The 21,992-nt window shown below is 40.2% G+C and overlaps 1 protein-coding gene across 6 annotated transcripts in view; it reads left to right on the forward strand.

The window, feature by feature from the left end:
- Positions 1–21,992, forward strand: part of GRAP2 (GRB2 related adaptor protein 2) — a 119,268-nt gene that overhangs the window by 82,104 nt on the left and 15,172 nt on the right. Inside the window, exon 1 of one of the 6 annotated variants that reach the window (XM_080393016.1) lies at positions 4,337–4,477. The exons of 4 other annotated variants lie outside the window; for them this stretch is intronic. In XM_080393016.1, coding sequence (XP_080249142.1) covers positions 4,473–4,477 — 5 coding nt within the window. In that variant the 5' untranslated portion in view covers positions 4,337–4,472. Of the gene's footprint in view, positions 1–4,336; positions 4,478–16,719; positions 16,784–21,992 lie in introns of those variants that run through there. One more of the 6 variants, XM_080393018.1, reaches the window with a different exon arrangement.

The following is a 21,992-nucleotide window of genomic DNA, read 5'->3' on the forward strand; positions in this document are numbered from 1 at the left end:
CCTGAGTCACTGTAAGCCTTACGTTCTCTAGACTTTCCTTTCTAGTTCCCCAATATTTTTTTATTATCTCATCATGACAAAACCACCAGTAACCCTTAAAGCACAAACTTTAACCCTCAGAGATCTGCCATTCCTTTCTTATTTTTAATAAACTAGCTACATAAATAACATCATGTTTCCAGGTTGTAGCCACTCCAAGCTACAGCTGAGTTCTGGCACAGGAGAAACACTCCATAACCCTGCAATCTAAAAGGGATTATTTTAGGATGGGAACAAACTTCTAAAATTGTCTCTGTGCATGAATGTGCCCTGGTAATTGTTTTTCATGCAGAAGTGTATAGTGGATAAAGACAGGATACTGGAGGCATTCTGTCTGACTGTTTGTACACAGCATTTGCTGTACCAGATCAGGCTATTCATCTGTCATATCCAGTAGGGTACCCAGATATCAAACCATAATGATTCTGAGAAAAGTGACTGAATCCTCTATCAACCAAGTATGCAAAGCTCTACACAGTGATGGAACAAACACTTTCTAACAGGGTGATTAGTTTACCGTTTCAAGCTGTATTACCAAGTTTCAAGCTGTATTATCAGTACACTGACAGAAATAAGGCTACTGCTGAACCATGATGTGCTAGGATTCTTCTTTCTTGGTAATCCTAATAGTGTAATAGATCTCTGAGATTAAATTCATCAAAGCAAACAAAAATTTTCCCAATTTACTGTCAAAGAGAACTGAATCTAGTCTGAAAATACTTTCCCTGCCTGAACAACTGGTGAATCTTAATTCATTGAAGTCAAGTGCTTCGACATTCTTAGTAGAAGGGGATGAATAGACATGCAATATTACATTGCTGAAAATTACATAGATGTTGTCATAATCATGTCATTACCTTCAGGAGAGGCCATGTACAGCACTTGCGTTCTTTGCCTACTGATTTGATATAGCGTATATTGCTATCTCCTCTAAGCCAAGTAATTACACCTGTACTACATGCCCAAATGATTTAATACTCTCTTTTTTTGCTGTAATAAGCCCATTTAATAATCAAAGCTTCTGAATGTTTGTATTGTCAGATTAGCTTTAAATGATGTTCAAGAAAATATTCTTCCTTTCCCACACCACCACAAGGCAGTTCTCAGTAGGTCTGATATCGCTGCTCACAGCTAGAGTTTCATCATTCAGAGCAGCAGCTGCTTCCCTCTGTTCCCAGCAGAAGTGAAGGCAAGCATCGCTGTTGGAAGATGGTGGTGCTGCAGTCTACCAAGAATCCTGGTGTGAAGTGATGAACATTTTGAAACGGCCATTCTAGCTGTGGGCAGCTCAGGTGTCTTGAAAGCTCCATTTGTAGCATTATCTGAAGGAATGAATTAAACACCAGGGGTTTTTTTTGAAGAGAAAATTTTTCGTAAGAAGCATCATAGAGGTAAAAAAAAATCTTGGAAAAATCTTCATATGTTGTCTAGGCAAGGTGATCTTTAAGTAGAATAAAAATCTAGATTAAACAATACATTATGGAGGATATATAAACAAACAAAACATTAAGCCCAAAGTGTCAAGTTTCTTAAAGAACCCATATTTCAGAATAATTTTACTTAATGAATTAGTTAATAGGTTTACTTGTAACTTCTCTAGAAATTCATTATGTGCCCTTACAATTAGTGCTGTAATTCTTAATGTACACCGTGCTTCTCATACATAGAAAAAACACCATATCCTTATTTTAAATGCAAAACTCAGATCAACTGTAAGTACACAGATAGACAAACACCTCCATAGTATACACTAATTAATTTTATTTTTTTTACTGTTTTTCAACACTGTTCTGATTTGCTCCTCTTGACTATTGAGGTCACTGTGGGAAACAGGGTTGAAGCAACCACAGGATGATGTCTGTAGGAATTACTCATTCACTAATAACTGCAACTGCAGAATGTGTTTAGAAATATTTTCTTAAATCTCCAGGGCATCTGTGGGTCAGCTCTTTAAGCATCCTGAGCTTTAGTATTAATCAATTCTTTTACAGAAAGTCTTTAACTGACTTTCAGACACTGTTGACACTGGATGCTCTGCACTGACAGAGGTTATGTCTTCATTGCCAAAAAGAAGCAGTGCTTTAATATTCAAGTGGATTACTCCAGATATATTCCTCAGTGTGGAATCTCAGTGATTTTATGACAATGTGGCTAGCTGTGTTCAATACAATACGTACTTCAAACAGCTACATCAAGGTAGTAATTCCATTGGGAATTCACTATGGAGTAGCTGTCTTGATTAAATAAAAAAAACCACAAAAACAACTAAACACATCAGTTCTTGAGATACAGGCAAAGTCATGGCAGAAGAAAATCCAGGCCTCAGCAAGCTGTCATTCTAAAGAGAAAGGTAAATGAAGAGTGGGAAGTAGAATGGAGAGAAGATGAAGGGCTTTTTTTGAATGAGGAGCTCTCCCCGCATCGTTGTACAAGAGCAGTTGTTTCAGGATAGTTCTTTGGGTAGCCATCAGTACTCCAGAATAAGAGTTCCTTTTCCTGCCTTGATTTCTATCTCTTTTGTAGGGCCTCAAAGCTCCCCACACCTGTTTTCACCTGTATTATTACTGTGTCGCTGTAACAAATCATCAGTGGTACTGCTCTCAGCTGAAGGATTCCTTTCCTCTCCACAGCCACCTAAAGAGCTTTTACCATTCTTTGTGTACTGTAACATACAGAGTCACTGGGAATGGTAGCACACTTGTAGCCACTGCTTCGAGTCTTTGAAACTCTTTGTGATTTTGTCTGGTAATTTTGGGGAGATTTCTAAAGAAATTCACAGCACTTCAGGAGATCATGTTAGTGACGAGATTCAAGCCCTTTCCTGTGAGTCAATACTGAATGATATGCCCTAGCACATTTCTTGCATGTGAGACCTACAACTGTAGGTTGATTGCCTGTGGTCATCAATTATCCTTCAGCTAATTGCACAAGTCTGAAGGAGTTTGCCCTGATAACCCAGGCAGATTTCAGTTTGCCTTCTGCACATCTGACATTTTTATTTTAATTGGCCAGTTGTTGCTTCTGCTCTTAACCTGCTGTGCGCTGCTGAAAAGCACTGGAGGATGGATTTCATTGTTAGGTGAAGGGATAGACACAGAGTCAGGGAAAGAAGCAGCCAAACCAGAGGTATCCTCCAGGGTAAAGCTAAGGTCAAAGGACACAGTCATCATATTTTAACATGCAGGTTTACCTGCTCAGTTAAACCGTACCAGAGCTGTCCAGAGAAATGCTATTCTCAGTGAGGCTGTGGCAAAAGAAGAGCTCATAATAGAGCTTCTTAATTAAAGTGCTGGGTAGTTTTAGCAAGAGAAGCCAAAGGATCAGCTGTAATCCTTTAAAACGCACCAGGGAGAAACTACAGCAGTGTGTGGCCCCTGCCAAGCACTGCTGCACCACCACCCCCCCCGATGAAGCCTATCATGGTACCAGAAATACAAAGCGAGTCTGAATTTAATTCAAGATTTGTGAAACACATTGGGAATCTCTTGGGATGAAGAGTGATTATTTTCTTAATGAATTACTGCTGTTTTGAACAGTTTCTGTTCAGTATGCTTAGTTTTACATTTTTGTTTGAAATGGTTTTTAACTTTTGAGCAGGTTGTTCTTTTGAAACACTGTTGTCCTGTTCAGTCTAAACAATCCTGATGTGATATTTTGAAGGGGGTGATTTTGAATGCATCAACTTCTGCTATGCAATCTCAGGTGCCTAATTGACTTGAGCTTTGGAAGGGCTGAACATCTATCTTCCTCTTCCCTTGACCAGCTGCAGAGATGAGCAAAGTCCAGCCACTTTCAGACAAAGCAACCAAGAAAACAGTATCCCAAAATTCAGTGAATGCTTTGTGGATTAGCTTCTTTTATGAAGATGATCACTTTATTAAATATATTTATTTTTGTAAAGCTAAACTGAGAAGCAAGGCTCACATTCAAGACAAAAGAGACAGCCTACCATAATCAAATATAGCAAGATATGCAATAGTAATGAATCTGAACATTGCAGTTCCTTAAATCTGATACCAATTAAAGTAGATGTGAGTAGAAGAAACTGATAGGGAACAAAATAGAAAATGGAAATGCAGTGAACGTTGTAGGAACTTTTTTTTTTGTCATATGGAAGCAGAATTGCAGTGTTGATAACATTTTTAGATGTATTCAGTTTGGATAAAATTCACCCCATTTGGAAATATGGAAGTAATCACACTAATCCCTACTTTGAGGGGTTAAATCTCATTGTAGCAGTGCACAGGCCTTGTTTAAGTCTTGTGACAAGTAATTCTTGCCACTGGCAGGTTTCTCACTGCAGAGCCCTTACCACATTCACAATGCATCTTGGAGGGTGAGAGCTGCACAGTTCCTACCGTTTGCAGGTCTCAAAACTTTCTTCTGCGGACTTTCTAAGATATGTAGAAGAGGAGCACCTTCTTGAAGGCTGTATGAGGTACATGACATACAGTGTTCTCCACAGTGCCTAGCCAAGTAATTTTTTTTTCCATTCTGGAATTTTTTCCTTCTTTCCTCTTTTACCTTGTTTTCTGAATTCTATCTATGAATAATATTTTTTTAAGTTATGTAATGAGAGTGTTAAGCACACAGAAGCTGGGAAATAATGATTGTAATGCTAGCCTCGTTTTTGTGTGTGTTTTGATAATACATAACCATTAGCACTGAAGTCAGTATCATCTTATAAATGGATATTGAAAAGAAATCTCAAATCATTTAAAGCAGATTTTCTACCTAAATGATTTTCCATGTCTTTGATCTAGACACGCAGATATCATTGCCTGAATGAGACTGGTGTTCCATTAGAGTAATCACCGTAGAAAAATCAGCTTACATTTTCATCTTGTATAATTTCAAAGTTAACGCTGCTGTGAGCAGGGGCTTGAACTAGATGATCTCCACAGATCTCCTTTAATCTAATTATCATATGATTCTATAGACAGCTCTGACCCATTGGTTTTTGTTAAATTGCATCATATGGAAGAATACCACTTGCTTCAAGTAGTTTGCATTATGAATAGGGAAGACTGTGAAAGGGTAAGGAAAAGAGATATAACATAGAAATACAATAACCAATCCAACAGGTTGTCAATATGATATTAATTTCCTGACTTTTTAATATTTTTTTGCCTTCAACTCTTTTTCACAAGGTGATTCTTAGATGACAGCACTGCCATCAGCACAGTGTATTCTGGAGCATAACTTTAGGAACAACTGTGCATGATTGTCTTGTGTAAGAAATAGCATGTTGTCCTCTTCTCATAAACTGTAACATAATGTTGAATACAGCAACTGGCTTCTTCCAATATGCACACACCCATTTCTCAGCCTGAGAACAAAGTCGAGGTAAAACAATTAAGCCCATGATTAAGTGAGTTGGTAGGACCAAAGCCAGTTCTCAGGGGGTCTGTGAACTGGTTTGCAGCTGTTGTGGATCATTTTGTGCCTCTGCCCTGACTACCTATGCTATGGCATCCTTAGCACACCCAGAGTTCCCACTGCTACTCAAGACCCTCATGGGTTATTCAGAGTCCTTTTGTGTGGAGTCTCCCCTCATTTTGTTACCAGTACCAATGGCTGCTAGACTTTTATGTACCTCCATAAGTGTGCTTTGGAGTGTATTCACTAAGGAAAATGAGATTTTCATCTCATTCCTTTTTATGTTCTGTACGAAGCCAATACAAACACCAAAACAAGGGGGTAAATTGGAATTGAAATAATATGCCTGCAATTGCCACCCAAACAACTGTACAAATACATTTGCTCTAAACTTTTTGAACTAGAATTGCACTCATTTCTTTATTTAAAAATCTGTGTAGACCAGGCCCAATGTTTAGGCTTTCAGATAATGAAGCACATGATACTTAATATGACTAGAATACAAACATCATGAATGTGCACTTTTGTTTCCATTAAAGCATTTTTACTTGGAGATTTAAGTACAACCATTCAGTGGTTTGTATGCAAACTGTGGCACTCAGGAAAAATTACTGAAACTGAGAGAGACAATGTCCATCCTATATTCATACACCAAAGTTAATTGAGCATGGTATCGGTAACTTGCAGAATAGAGGCAGGGAAGAGGATCTGCAGTGCTTTATGCAGTAAAATAATATTAATAATTTAAAGGACACAATAATCTGAATATTACCAAAAAAAAACCAAAAACAGTAACGTGGATCATGGCAGTGCCCTTTACATATGTGACACCCTGCAAGTCTGTTGCTCTGGTTGCAGATACATTGTTAGCTCTGTGCAAAACCAAACCTGACTGTTTTTAGCTTGAGGCAAGATACCAGAGCTCTGCTTGCCCCACGCAACTGATATTTCATCTCCTCAAGAATTAGTTCCTGTGTGGCCCACTGATTCCATATGCACAGTGAGATCCTCTATCTTCACTTTAAAGCACTGAGTCCTTGTGACATAGCCATGAGTATCTCATGAAGTACCTTATGTTTGCCTCTTCACCCTTGGAAAATATTTTCTGTGAGGAATTACACCAGGATCTTTGTCTCTGTACTGATAGCTATTTTTTTTTTCTTAAATGAGAGCTAAGTCAGTGTCTTTGTGCAGAGTTTCAAACCCAAGTGCTTGAACTGAGGCTCCTAATCCTCAGAGGTGAGCATGTACTTTAAAACGGCTTAATGCTTACAGTTTCTAAATATGCATGGATCAAACAGACTCCAGGATGAGCTATAAGAGTTCAGACTTTCTGCAAACTTGCACTTTAAACTGGAAGCCTGATCAGGAGTGAAGGAGTATAGTTGAGAGGTTGCCATGTATTCTTTCCATAGAAATCTTTAAGTAGGTGGTTCACTGCTGGCTGTGTTTGACTAACATATAAATTCCAGCTTCAGCTGACACCTGCTCATGCTCACGGGTGCTCCTTGTCACCCACATGCACACAACACATACCTACCCTCCAAGCGTACACAGACCAGCTCATTCACGGTTGCTCGGATTTGTACTTGCCAAAGAAAACGCCACACACGGCACCTGAAGTATGTGCTGGGACTTCTGTTCCTCCATTCAGGCATACTGCAAGTGAACATCTTTCATTTATAATCAGATTCCTAAAGATGCACATGTTCAAACATACTTTTGCTGGGATGTGTTCAGGCTTGCATGCAGAACACCTGCTCCTGTATGAGGGTAGAAAAGGCACTTCACATGATGCTGCATTCACCCAGTCATGCATGTAATCCCACATTCCCATACACATGCAGAGTCTGCTGTTTTCCATGTGTGTATTGTAGCAAATAATTTAAATCTTTCTTCCCGTCCTGCTTAACATGCAAATGTGGATAGCACATCAAGATTAGAAATAAATGCAGCAGAAAAACTTAAGTCAACCTGAAATGTTGAATGACTCATTCACACCCTTTGCGCAGTGTTCCCTTTTTGCCACATGTAATCTATTGAATAGTCTGAAGGCTGTGTGGTTCCCTGCTGCAGAGCAGCAATCGATCACTTGCTCACTGGAGGAGTGGGACCGTGATTATTTCTGCAGTGTGTACGGGGGTTGCACAGTGAGGTTCCAGTTAGCCTCATTGCCGCGAAGGTGCCCACGCTGTAGGAATGGGAAACGTAGGATGCCAGGACTGATCTACCTATAAGGAACTTTATGTGCCTAATTGTGTCTTGATCTGCATGTTAGTTCAGTAACAAATATTCCTGCATCAGGGTATGACCTGGGTATTTTTATTCCAGGTGATGAGAATCTATTCCAATTTGATATAACTTGATTATGAATTAAGATAAACAAGAATGAGTTGTTCCTACTTCAGAGTAAAAATGTCTACATGTTAAATCATTCAGGAACTGCTGCTGTACTTGAATTTCAAAGGTATCGTAATCCAAGTGAACTAAAAAATGCATAGACAAACATGAAATATGTTCCACACTTCTACTTAAAATGGTGTGATTGCTGTGCAGAGACAAACCCCAGAAATAGTAACAAGCTGGCATTCACATTTACCTTATAAAGAGAAGAAAAATTGGATTGACTGTTGAAGTTGCATCTTCAAATGTATGAATTATTCTAATTGATTGCTTTTAAAACCCTTTCAGAAGCATTCTCAAATGCAGATGTATATGGGCTGACTTCAATTTATAGAAAGGCTCTTTTGTAGCACTTAGGCTTTGTAAAAGGGGTTCTGTGTTTAAATGTAAGTTGAACCGTGAAGATCCATTAAGCAGAAAAAACATAGTTAATACAACACAGAGGCTGGGAAGGTAAATGTGCAAGTGGTGACATTACACAACGAACGTACCACAGCAGTGCTCATTATACCACATAGCACATATTGCTGGTAGCATTTCAATTTCTCTGCCCTTACTTAAATGTGAAGCTTTTTATGTAAAGTATATCAGATCTTCTCAGAGCAAAGGTGGCTGCGAGCCAAAATTATGTGTAACATGTGCAAGGTAAGAGGGCTCTGGGAATCTAATTATCAGATTTACTACGTTTGTGCTTAGATTATCATAGCTAAATGTATGTTGAACTCTCTTTTAAATAAAAGCACAAGAGAAGAGGAAAAATATATAAGGGAAAAGAAGTGAGGCAAACTTTTCAGTAAAAAAACACAACTTGTGCAGTCAGATGCAATTTTGTACAAAAATAGATTTATGGTTAAAATTACAAAGAAATGCTACCTTTCCTTGCTGAGCTAACTGTGGCTCTGCTTTTGTACAAAGCTGTATCTGTTGACACACAATGTAATTTTAGTACTAGAGTTCCAGATTTTGCACAATTACCCATGCTGCCAGGATTAATCTAACAGAAAAAACACCAAGGAAAATAGCAGTTTCATCACTGATCTTGCACTTCTTCCCATTTTACACAAAATTTTATCAGCTGGCCTGATCAAAGAAACATGCAGTAGCAGATTTGAAACATAATATTATGTACCCAGCAGTATATACTAGCAGATTTGCATATCATTTTGTTCACATAACCCACTCAAATGTATTGCTATACAGTAGAGTCCAATATAAGATTAAAAACTATTTTTACCAGATTGGATTAATGCCTTAATGTAATGAAATCTCCAAGTTGTGCTATGCCCAGAAATAAAGAAATGATAGCTTTCTGTTCCATCCTTCATTTTTACACATGAAAAAAGGAGTTTAACTGCTGTGGAAATGAGCCAAAGACATAAGGTGAACCTACTCCTACTTTAGCACAAATATTTACAGATTTTTTTTGTAGATTTCCATTTCACATTGTGAAATGCGTGATCACGCATAGACAAAGGGAATGTACCATTCACATGCACATCTAGTTTGTGCATCTTCTTGTGCAGACCTGCATGAATGCCAGAATTGCTCAGCTCTTAGTAACAGTACAAGAGCTCAGATCTACAGAACAATGTGTTGGATAGTGTCTGTTTTTTGGAACTCTCTGACAGTTAAAGCTGGAGATAATGAATCTTAAGTATTCTTTCCCTTATTTAGATACCCAAATATAAGGAAAGCACCTTGGAGTATCTGGATCTAATTGTAAGGTTTATTGTCTGTGGTTTGTTGGTTGGTTGGTTGGTTTTTATCAAGTCTCAAGGTAACAGATGCTTGATTCTGTTTTGACTCCTTTGCTTTGAAAATGACTTTTGGAAAATCCTGATGAAACATGTCTGAATATAACATCACTCCTCATCCCAGTCTCTTGTATGATAAATTTGAGAAGTATAATTCTCCATTAGACTTGTTGCTAGCAGAACTGTACCCTGGAGCTGATCACAGCTGGTGTGATTCAGAGAGGGTTTGAAGGTACTTGTAATTATATCAAAGACCAGGTTTTGGGTAAGTAGTCCCAAGACTGGATTTCGCAGAGCCTGAACATTGTCTGACACCCCTCAGATCCATCTCAACTGCAGTCTTTTACTAAGAGTACATCCTCTGAGAGGATAAAGATCATAAAGAGCTACACCTGCATGGAAGTAGATGTATGTGCATGCACATAGATTCCAGAACAAACTCAGAGGTGTACATTCTTGTACTTGTTCTGAGATCTATATCCATTTATCCTCCAATGAACCTTCAATATTAGTGCAAATATACTAAATGCACGAGGTGTGTTAATATATCGATGTGGTATATTTATATAGTAGTCTGTTGTGGCCCTAAATTCTGTGAATCCACAAAATGCAATCTCCACCAGTACACAAAAGCAGATAGATCCCTTGCATACATATGCATTTGCACAGTAGGAAAAGGATTGTTATTCTGATAACCACACACTTGCAGTATAACACGTATCAGCCAGTGCTGAAGCTTACCAAAAGGAGATGAGAAAAATTGAGAGGCAGTTAGCTAGATAAGATATGAAAAAGTAGCACAGAAGGAAGTGGCTACATTTTTTATACTTCAGTTGTTTGTCTGTAGGGCTTGAGAAGGAGCTGCTTGACAATTGTGCCAAAAGAGACCATTCAAAGCAACTTCCCATCAGGCGGCATTCCTCAAGTGTCTGCTCTTTGGGAGCAGTCAGGGAAAATTCATTCTGTGGGAAGCAGTTAATGGAGCTGCATTACCGACCCCTTATTGCTCTGTCTGATAGAAAGACAGCAGGTTCACTTTGGCAGCTCCAGAGCCCTGATCAGTTCAGATTAGGGGCGTATCGTCTGTCTGGCTTAATCAGGCATGTTTAGATATATTTATCATGATTAGAAGGGTGTAGCAGAGGGTGGGGGAAGAAATAAAGAGTAAGATTACTTTTCTCTAGCTTCAAATGGAAGTTTAGCAAATCCCACTGAGTCACTAGGTGCTCATCAAAGGGAGAATTTAAATTCTGGAAAGGAATGTTTTGTTGAACACTCCAGCACTAGATTCAAATCACTGAAGAAAGGTCTCTTTTTCTTTCTCTCCCTTCCTTTCTCCTTCTACCACTTGCTTGCAGCGAAGAAGAAAATCAGCAGCTCATGTAGCCCATGTTGATTTTGGCTTGATGGGCACACAGCCCCTGCTTAGCTTATCTGAACTTCGAATTCTAGTAGTATGATGACAAAATTAGCTACCATCATAATGGCCTAGATGTCAGACCCCTGTATTTTTGCCATGTTTATCTTTCAGGGACGCACATGATACCATTGCAACAGCCTCTAGGACTTATTTTGCTACTTATTAGTATTCAGAAGCGATGATAATAAACAAATCATAAACACTGGGAAGAGGCTCCTTTTTCTGTCAGTAACAGCGCTTCTCTCTCTGTCTTCACCTGGCTGTTTTTTTTGGATTTGAACACTGTAAAGAGAATTATCCCAATGTATTATAATGTCAGATGTGCAAAAATTGCTGCGGGTGTAACTTGGTATAGTTCATACATGATGGTGGAGACCAGCTGGTTAATTCTTAAGAGCCTCTGAAAGAGGTGGTATTGGCTCCCAAGAAAGCAGTAAGGAGGAGAAAGGTTTCTTAGATCTGTTTCAGTTCTGAGTGTGATCAGAAAGTAGTCCTGTTGGAGTAAGGCTCCAGAGCAGAGGTCAGGCTGTGGGATCCATGGTTTCTTGCCCTGAGTAACTGGCCCTCTTTAGCTCTTAGGTAAGCTAAATGTAGGACAGGCTTGGAAAAAAGTGCTGTTATGAGGAGCATATTCTGTTAATCTTTTCCTGTGGTCTTCAAAATTTGGGCTTGCAGATTCACCCAGATTTCCCAGCAAAGGCACAAATTGCTGTGTGGTGAACAGAGGCTTCCTTGACTGTGAGCTGGATCTTCTTTGGTCTCATCTGCTGATCCTTAAAATGTAGTTCATGGGCCCAAGCTGAAAACCTCTGGCACAGAACACTGCACAACAGAGCAGGCACACTTTGGCTATGTGTCCTCAGAGTAGGTGACAACACAGAAGCTGTAAGGAAGTTGCTTCTATCTGGACTCTTGGGCAGCAATGCAGCCATTAAAACAAGTCTAAAGAAATCCAGGAGAATTGTTGGCAGGAAAGTAAAAGTTAAAACTTCCCTTTCTCTTTTGTAATATGCCCTTTCTTCCTCTGCTAATCCAGTCAGTTCTGTGACAGTTCAGTTCTTGTGATTCTGTGTCAAGATGATAATCTGGGATGTCACGAGCATGGCTCAGTGTAATCACCCTACAAATGCAGAAGGTAGAGAACTTAACTGATTAAATACAAAAAAGCTATTAGTGAGACACTAATAATTCAGTAATCAGGAGTTATAGGGTAGGGAACATAGAAGAGAAAGTTGGCCGGTTTTGAGGGATTTGAAGAAAATATTTAATATTGTCAAGTTTGCCAATACTTCTTTAAAATAGAAAACTAGGGGATCATAACAATATATTCCCAAAGAAAAATCTCTCAGAAGTGCAGAGATGCTCATCAGCCAGAATAGTAGAGGGTACCTCTAGAGATGAATTAGCAAAATGATGGGAAGGGTTGCATGAATCAAATAGGAAAAGAACACTGTTGTTCAAGATTAAAGCCAGATCTCCTTGCAATAAATGGTGCTACATCGATAGTACCAGGAAGGTAAAGTTGTATATTCTCCTAGTGCATGAACACCTGTAGAATTAGAACAGTACTCTTACAGTTAAAGCTTATTCCTGTAAGAAAAGGCTTCACACCTTTAATTAAAAAGTTGTACCACATGTGCAAGCACAGTAGGCTGTAGTCATACCAGCTAAACTGAATGTGGTTTGTGAGGGTGATGGTGACAAGACCAGCACTAGAATATGCAGCTGATGACTGAGCTGTTTGAAAATCCTAGAACATGATCAAAGAGGATCACTACAGGTGAGCAACAAGGTGCAGAGCTTTTAAGACAATCTTTGCTAACAGGAAGCATAGCAAATTGGGACAGAGCTCTGCCCAGATCAGTTCACGGAGCTCTGCAGAGCAGCATTTATAGCACTGCCACTCCTGTGCACTCAATCCTGAAAAAAATAACTGCCTACTAATGACCTGTCACTGTGGACAGCTTGAGCAGCTGTTTGCAGAAAGCAAAGCGGTGAGAGAGGATGAATTGCTGTGTGTGAAGCATATCTGAATATGGGGACAGGAATAGATGGAAGATTGGGAAAGACCAGACAGCTTCCATTCATAACATTCAGCTTTATGTGGATTTACAGCCCTGATGCTCCTGAATCCACAGATGCTGAGTTATTACTAACAACAAAATATAACAATAAAAATCTCGCTTGTTTCGATACTTTAACTTCTGTTTCCCTTGTTGGCAATGTTATTTTCTGAAGGCAAACTAATTAAGAACACGGGGAAGTAGTTTACACTGAAGACAAAGCCTAGCCACTTACTCTTTCATATATTATGAACCCGAACAATTCAGAGTAGGCAAAATAATTGGTTTATATGTTTTATTGGAAATAACCTTTTTTTCCTTTGCTTTCCTTCTTTTCTTTTCCTTTTTGTTTTCTTTTCTTTCTGGCTACTCCCATGCTTTCCAGATAGAAATTAAAGTGGAAAAGTGCCTTGGAAAAAGTTTTGTCTCTTGAAAATTCAAACCCAGCAAGAAATGACTAAAATTTTTGTGAGCCAATATGTTCTTAGGCAGTTTTCAGACATGTTTGCAAATACCTCTATTTTGGATCATTCACCTGAGTGTAAAAGTAGGGGTAAGTTTATCTGCATTAAGCTCTTTAAATATAGGTCTTCCCAGACAGTATCATAGCCACGGTTCAGCTATCCCACCTGGATTCTGCCACTAGTAGATGATGACATAAGAAATCTGAAGTAGGTAGTTGTGGAATAACCTGTCTGCCTAAGCCTGGCTTTATCCAACTGTCTAACAGACTGGCTAAAACATGGAAGCATGGGGTCTAATGCCCTTCCCATAAGGTTTTTTTACATTAATTATAGCTGAAATATCTGGGTGTTTCCTCATATTTTTCAACATAGCTGTGATGCATGTATTGCACATGGTGAAGATGTTAACATACTACCATAACTGTGACAGGGGAGGAGCATATAGGAATGGAGAAGAAAGAAAAATAGTTATTTCCTATCCTTTCTCAATGTTGAGGCCTTGCCACTACTGAGTGCTCTGTTTATGGTATAGAAAGCCACATCTTTTATGGCTTGAGATTAAATAGATTTATTATTGTCATGGAATATTTCTGGATACATAACAGGAATCCATACCAGTGTTTTGTGACGTTGTCAAGCAGCAAACATAAGTGACAGCTCACAGCAGCGTTCTTGCTGGGGGCCCATTAGATCACATCATGGTAGAAACAGAAAATAGGTCGTTCTAATGTGTAGCATAGTGTAATCTGTCAGGCCATTCACAGAGCATGAGAACAAACATAACTTAAAACCAAGAAGACAGTGAGGATTGGTGTCCCACTTTCCTGTAAAGAAGTCTATATTCCTGACATGTACAATGATAGCCACATGTAAAACTTTTCACAATAAGAGCTAGCTGCTGTACTCTTTCTGTGGCCCCCTGCACCTATATATTATTTCAGCAAAATACATTGGGCATTATCCTCTTCAGAGGCAAATCTCATGGTTTCTACCCCTTACTGGTTTGAGCGCTTCATAATTTACAGCTTACCCCTGTTTTAAGTAGCCGGTATTCCAGGGAGATTAGTTGCTCCCCAAAGGGTGGTGTGTATGGGGACTGCCACTGCCTGCTGCTGGACTGATTGTCTTAAGACTTGCACATTGTGGTGTTTTTTGTGAAGTACTATGGCCCATAAGAAAGGATGAATTGCATGAGGTTATGGGTCCCAGCAACAGCAGTTTGGGGGGTAAGAACAGGGCAAGTGCACTGTGAAGCTTCTTTCACTAGGCCCTCCTAGATCCTGACGCTCTTGAGAATGAGCTCCTAGTGCTTAAGTTAGGAGAAATTGTGAATAAAAATTCCTGTTTGCCTTTTCCATGATTCTCATCATTTTCTACATTGCTTTTGCATTTATCCCTCTGTTAAACTTTTTTCCTAGGATGAAGGATCCTAGTCTGTTTTATTTGGTCCTTCCTTGTTCAGAAACTTTCTGTTGCTTTGGTCTGAATTTTGCCTGAATTACTTTCCTCTGCTATTTCTAATGCTACTGTCTCATTTTTTAAATGGAGGGGTAAGAACTATATTCAAGTTACAAATATTCAAACAAGTGCCCCAGTGATCTGTACAGTGACATAATGTTGCTTTCTGTTTTGTTCTCTATCGCTTTCCTGACATTTCCTAACCTGCCTTTATGACTTCCACTGAGCTGACACTTTGATGGAACTATCCACAGCAATGCAAAGGTAGCTTTCCCGTGTGGTAATTGCTAGTTTTAAGTTTGTTGCTGTGTTCATATAGTTACAGTTGTTCATTCCCATGTCCATTACTTTGTGGTCATTGGTGCTGAGATTCATCTTGCACTTCAACAGTGTTTTGAAAACCATCTCCACCATCACCATCTTTGAGCAGATTTAATTTGTATTACCTTGACATTTTTTTCTCATCAGTAAGCTTTGTCACTTCATTTTTTCCAGATCATTTATGAATCTGTTGAACAGCTCATTCAAATTGTTTCCCAACTTACTCAGTTGTAAGTCCCTATAGGACCTTCCCTTTTACTCTTTGAGCACTTAGGAGGTTTTTTTTTAAGAGCCTTCAGTGAGAGACTCCATCAAAAAGGCTTTAGAAATGCAAGGTTTATATCAAGTGATCACTCCTATCCACATGCTTATCTGCTCCTTCAAAGAACTCAATCAGATTTGTGCAGTATGACTTCCTTCTACAAAAGCTATGTGAGGGGCAATTGCTATGTCATTTCTCCCTTATGGCCAGTAATTCTTTTCTTCTTTATCGTTTCTACCAATTCCAGGCATACAGAAGTTAGACCTTCTGCCCCTTGCATCCCCTCAAAATGCTTTTCAATCATAGGCATTGTGTTTGCTGCTTTTTCTAGTTCTAGTACAGAGGCTGGGTTAGGTCTTACATTGTATGCCGCAGTTTAATTGCTCAGCCTTTACTATTTCATGTTCAGTTTAGATTTCAGTCAAGATTTCTAAAATATCAAATCCTTGGATTTACTCTTGTTCATTTACTGATTTGTCCTAAAACCTTTTATTCCAGTTCTTCAGATTAAGACAGTTCCCCTGGCTCTTCTCTGCAAAGAAAACCCCAGTGTGGGAACCTCCTTACATCCCTACAGAAGATGCATGGATGCAGAGAATTTATTTAGCTTTTGTACTTCATCCTTATCTTCTTTGAGCACTCTTTTTACATCTCAATCATCTCTCAGCCCTACGGACCCTCTGGCAAGCTTCCTGCTTCTGTTGTCTTTGAAAATAATTTTATCACATGTTTTTATGTCTTTAGCTACTTGTTCCTCAAGATACGCTTTTCAACAAACTTAGGGTTTCTCATTTCACTTAACAGATCTATACTCTTTTCTCTTTTCCTTATTTGGGCAGAACGTGCACTTTTTGAGGGACAGGATCCTCTTCCATTCAGCTATTAAATGAGCCTGGTCTGAGGCAGCAGCAAAGGGAAGGTCCTTTTGAACTGACACCACCATTTTAAATATGCAGTGTACCAAATATTTCCAACATTAGAGACTGATAATTGTCTGTGCCCCGCTCTGTCCTGTGACAGACACTATTCTGTGCCTCTGTCCCCCATGCCTATTTCCGACTGTCCTCATCCACACACGTGGACCCATTACTGATGTGGCACACTGTCGTTGCAGGGAGGAGCCTGATACAGGCTCAGCTCTCCTTCTCTTCCTTCCCTTAGATAGTAACGCACCTCCTGCTTTCTAGCGAAGCACCAGAAGAGAGGAGAGCTTCTACAAGGTATGGGGCAAGTGTGGCTCTGAGACTTGAGTGGGGGGGAGATGTGTGGGAAAGGTACTAAGGAGGAAAGGAGGGTTTTGTAAGGAGATGTAAAGTACTGCACGGTAGAGAAAGAGCATGGGATCCCAGTGCCATCTTGTTCATCAGCTTCCACAACAGAACAGTGCTTTTGCAGAAAAAAATTGCTGTGCCTGAGCCAAATCTGACCAGCTGGAAACTGAGGGAGGAGGTGGGCAAACAGAAGGAAGTGCCTGCCCCCACCCTAGTCTTCCACACCAACCCTTCTGGCACAACAAATATTCATGATTTCATAGTGTCATGGTATTGTGCTCCTCTCTTTGGGGCTGCTGTTGCACAGGCTTCCCAACTTCTCCAGTGCTGCACAACTCTACTCTCATGACTGAACACAGCACAGAAGACCCAAGACAAAGTTCCCCAGGAAGATTAAGCACCATCCTAGTCTGAGGCATTTCTTACCAAGTGCTGTTGGTTATAGAGTCCTGAAAGTCTGTTTGTTCTGTGAATCCTGTTCCTAGGAGGCTTATTTTGTCTGCGTACAGAGGCTCAGCCCAAGTATTATGCATTGCTCTGGATGGTAGGATAGCTAAGACTTAAATGTGACAGTGCTGAGTGTTTTAGTGACTTGTTCTCCCTTATATATTTTACTCTCTTATCGCTGACAGTCAGTGGAGCTGCACCGTTAACTCTGTAGCAAGAGGTTTGTGGTTTTGGAAAGAAATATTCCCATGCCACTTGTATGTGGCTTAGCTGGTGAAAACAAAGCTTTTATCTATCACAGCTCTTGTAGATAACGGGTCCATTCTCTGTTGTTTCTGCTGTACAGATGTTCAGAGTTGAATTCTGTCCCTGGTTGCTTGTCAGTCCAATAGGTTGTTCTTGCAGTGCCGAAGAAAGACAGAGTAGCTCACGCTGTGTATCTCAGTGCAAAACCTCACTGGATGGAGCCGCAGACTGGAAATGCACATGCTGCAGGCATAAAAATAAAATATTTTGTTCATATGGCTCCTTTAAGTGGGCACATTCTTGCAACTGTGCCCTCTGTCTGTGATGTTGATATGTTAATATGTGAGATTGAGCTGGGCTGAGCCCAGGCAGTCCCTAAGTGGTAAACTCTTCATAGGTGGTGACCTTCCCTGGCATTGTTATTACTGAATTTTGACCCAGCTTGGTGTAGGGTGTTGAAATCTTTGGGATGCTGCTGTCAGAATATGTTGCGTGCTGACATGATTTAGGCCTTGGCACTTTTCATCAACAGAGAAATGCTGATGTTCTTGCTCAGAGAATAGCATTCTGCCAAACTAAAATACCTCCCTAATGCTCTCAAAGCCACACTGCTTTTCATTTTTCCTTTTATCAATCTTCTGCTGCACTGGTCCCACAGAATTGAAGTAGCCTGATGCCCCTTGGATCTGCTTCGCTACAATAGGGAATCACAGAAAATTCACCTCCATGTAGAAAGCCAGCACAAAATGGGGAGTACTGGTCAACTCATGCTCCAGACTGAAAAATCTTCTTTTGAACATTGCATAGACTTCATGCTAAACTCTGTACAAAAGTGATTTTCACACAGAACTTTATGCAGTCTAAAATTGTCCTTGGTTACTCGAAAGCTTAAAGGAGTTGTACCAGTTAGTTATAAGCAGAATCTGTCTCTCTGTGAACTGCAGTGCTGTCCTTTGGGACAAAAGGTGCTTGAGAAATGTAAGTTATGACAATAATGTAAAAATACCTGTCTCTCTGTGTCACAGGGTAGTGCTTGAAGTCAGGCACATGCAGAGAGGGGAGGAATGGGCCCCTGGCAGGGGAGTTTTCATGAGGGCCCAGCACTGACCCATGTGGAGTGAGAATTCTCAAGTTACAGATGGAAGGAGGAACAGGATCACAAAAACAAACTGGTTTGAAGTTCAGGTGACGAGAAGTGGTAGGCTGGAGTTCAAAGACAGGATTATTGGCTAGTGTTGCTTTAGTAGTTGGTGGGGGAAGAGCTTAAGGCCACAGTATTACTGCATTGCTGATTTATCAACACAGCCAACACTGTGTATGGTATTTGAGTCGCTTCTAAATCCAGCCACTGGCAATGAAAAGCACATTTAATCCATGTGTTAGATTGTTTGAAGAAGTATCTGTCTCCTTGTCTCTCCCTAAGGTTGGGATTGCTGAAATTGAAATGGAGGTGAGAGAGAAGATTTTAACTGTTTCACAAACCCTTCTCCTTCTGAGGGGGTCACATCTCCAATAACATCTTTTAACATTTGAGATACTGAAAAATTAAAGGCTCTCTCCCCTTTTGCCCCCTGCAGAGAGAACCCCCACTGTCTCTTCTGTGACTAAGGGTCAAAAATCAAAGACAGGATTTGTATTTAAACAGTTTATTGTTTTTAAGTGTAAGGGCTTCTTTTTTTTTTTCTCTCAAGCTGGGATTAATGGTCTACACTTAGGAGTTCCACAAATCATCTGCCTTGTTGGCTCTGGTCTCTCTGCAGCAGCCCACTGCTGCAAGATAAAACACTGAAAAACATCCCTTATTAAAGTAATTCTCCTTTAGCCTTTTTCTTCAGTTCTCTTCCATGAAAGAGTATCATTGTTTAACTAGTTCCCACAATGGTTAATTCCCTTGATTTAATACCTGCATGCTCTGTTAGCTTGCTGGCTGTGGGAGGCTGTAGACTGAAGCTCCAAAAATGTCAGCGCAAGAACAGAGGAAAGTTCTCAGATTAGGCCTGAGTTGCACCTGCAGAGTTACATCAATGCTGGAATAAGAGTGGGGCAATCAGAGGATGAACCTAAGCTATATTTGCAAATCTGTAAATAGTATCCAAAGTAAGAATTAGAGCATCAGTAAGTCGACAGCAAGAAAAAGGGATGAAAATGTTGGAATAGCTGGAAAGCTGAAGACTGAAAATAAAGCACATTGGTAAAACATAGGGATTATACTCCACTATTGATGTATATTGACAAAACCCTAACGCAATGAGCTAGAATAGCAGGCATATAGCAGACCATAACTGACCTATGTACTTGTCCTGGTTTCAGCTGGGATAGAGTTAATTTTCATCTTAGTAGCTGATACAGCACTGTTTTGAATTTAGTATGAGAATAATGTTGACAACACCCTGATGTTTTAGTTGTTGCTATGCAGTGCTTACTTTAAGTCAAGGACTTTCCAAGTTTCCCATGTTCTGCCAGTGAGCAGGTGCACAAGAAGACAGGAGGAAGCAGAGCCAGGACAGCTGACCCAAAGTAGCCAAAGGGATATTCCATACCACAGAACATCATGCTTGGTATATAGATAGACTGGGGGGAATTGGTTGGGAGTCACCGATAGCTGCTCAGGGACTGGCTGGGCATCAGTCAGCCGGTGGTGAGCAATTGTATTGTGCATCACTTGTGGTTTTTTTTTTTTCCCTTGGGTTTTATTCCTCTCTCCTCTTCATTACAATTATTGGTTTTGTTGTTGTTGTTATTATTATTGTTGGTTATTTTTACTTTCTTTCAATTATTAAACTCTTCTCATCTCAACCCACGGTTTTACCTTTTTCCAGTTCTCTTCTCCATCCCACCAGGGCAAGGTAGGGGTGTGGAGTAAGCAAGCAGCTGCATGGTATTTAGTTGCTGGCTGGGGTTAAACCATGACAGCACTCCAACCTACGTGGGGGGCCCCAGCACCGAAACAATCCTAATTGCTATAGGATGGGTTCATACTAAATGAGCAGATCTGTCTGTGGACTGACAAAAAAATTGCCTTGGGGCCACATAGTTCAATCAGTCGCGTGAATACAAATTCGCCTATAAGCAGTAAAAAAGAGGGTGCTAACAGATCCAAAAGCATGTGAAGATCTTTTTATAGTTAAAAGTGAGATTTAACATATCTCAGAATTAATCTCCAGTGATGTTACAGCCCCTCTTGTGGATCACTTTACCTGGACATCTTTAGTCAAGTGCAAAGGGATTCTGCAAGCAGGAAATAGACAACTTAGCCAATAAATACGTGCTTCTTACAGCTAACACACACAGAAGCTAGCTAGGATTTAGTGAAATATTAGGCTAAGCATTAGCATACTCGTTGCCTGTATAAAGGCACCTGAAGAGTTTTTGCTGGTGAGGCAAGCATCAATCAGGACAGAAGAGTCAGCCTCCATGGTTGCCATCTGCCACCAGCTGGGCCAGAACTGATAGCACTGACAACTCAGCTCAGGTGACCCCAATGATTTGTGACTGGTCCTCAGCCAGACTGACTATCTGAACTAAACCTCCTTTGGTTTTGTTTTTCCTCTGAAACTTTATATCTTTCCATGATGGTGTTTTTTCTTCTTGAATCCCAGGGCTACTGCTGGTGCTGTCTTAACAGCCCTATATATTATTATATATACATATATAATATATAATAGCCCAACAGTCTATAATTTTTGCCCTGCAGACTTTCTCCCAGCTTATTCTCAGCAGTTTGAGTCAAATTGCCCCGTATCAGTGATGGGCTCTGGATCCTTGGTACACAGGTGGTTAAATCCCTGGGCTGTGTGTCAAAGGGGGAAGCTTACAGCAGGTATTGCAGAGAACGAGGGGCTACAGCACCCTGTTGATTTTGAAGTGGCATAATTTTGGAGGTTGCTCAGTATCAGTACTTTATATATTGGGGATCTTGGTTCAGTTCTAACAGGAGACAAGAAATAGCCCTCTAAGTAGGGTTCTTCATATGGTTTCTTTCTAGGACTTTCTGGTTAAGAATGTTTTGGGTCAGGCAAGTTGGCACTTCTTCTCAAGTCATAAAATATGGCTGGTTTTGCAAGAGGCTTCAGGGTCATTGTTCCCAGATGAACCTAGCTTAGTAACCATAAAAATTACTTCTATATTGGAGCTGTCTGATGGTCTTCACAAGTTAGGCTGCAAGAGCATCTACCAGCAGTTCACTTGCTTAATGTGGCACTGCCTAGCTATTTCTTGTCTTGTCACTGGCAGTCTCAGAGCTGAGCTGCAGAGCCCAAGAGCCAGCCATGGGAAAGGAGTAACTCTTGATTATAGAAGTGGTCCTGCTGGGGTACATCTGAGTTACACGAGCAGGAAGTGGTGAAGAAGCAAAGTTCATGTTGCTACTTCCCCTGTCACATCTGCTTTGCTGATGAAAAGCAGGCTTTGGTTTGCAGGTTGTCTGGTACATTTCAGGCTCCTAGGTTACCAACACCGAGGTAGA

This window comes from Falco punctatus (assembly GCF_963210335.1).
Source record: "Falco punctatus genome assembly, chromosome: 6".
Taxonomy (NCBI): domain Eukaryota; kingdom Metazoa; phylum Chordata; class Aves; order Falconiformes; family Falconidae; genus Falco; species Falco punctatus.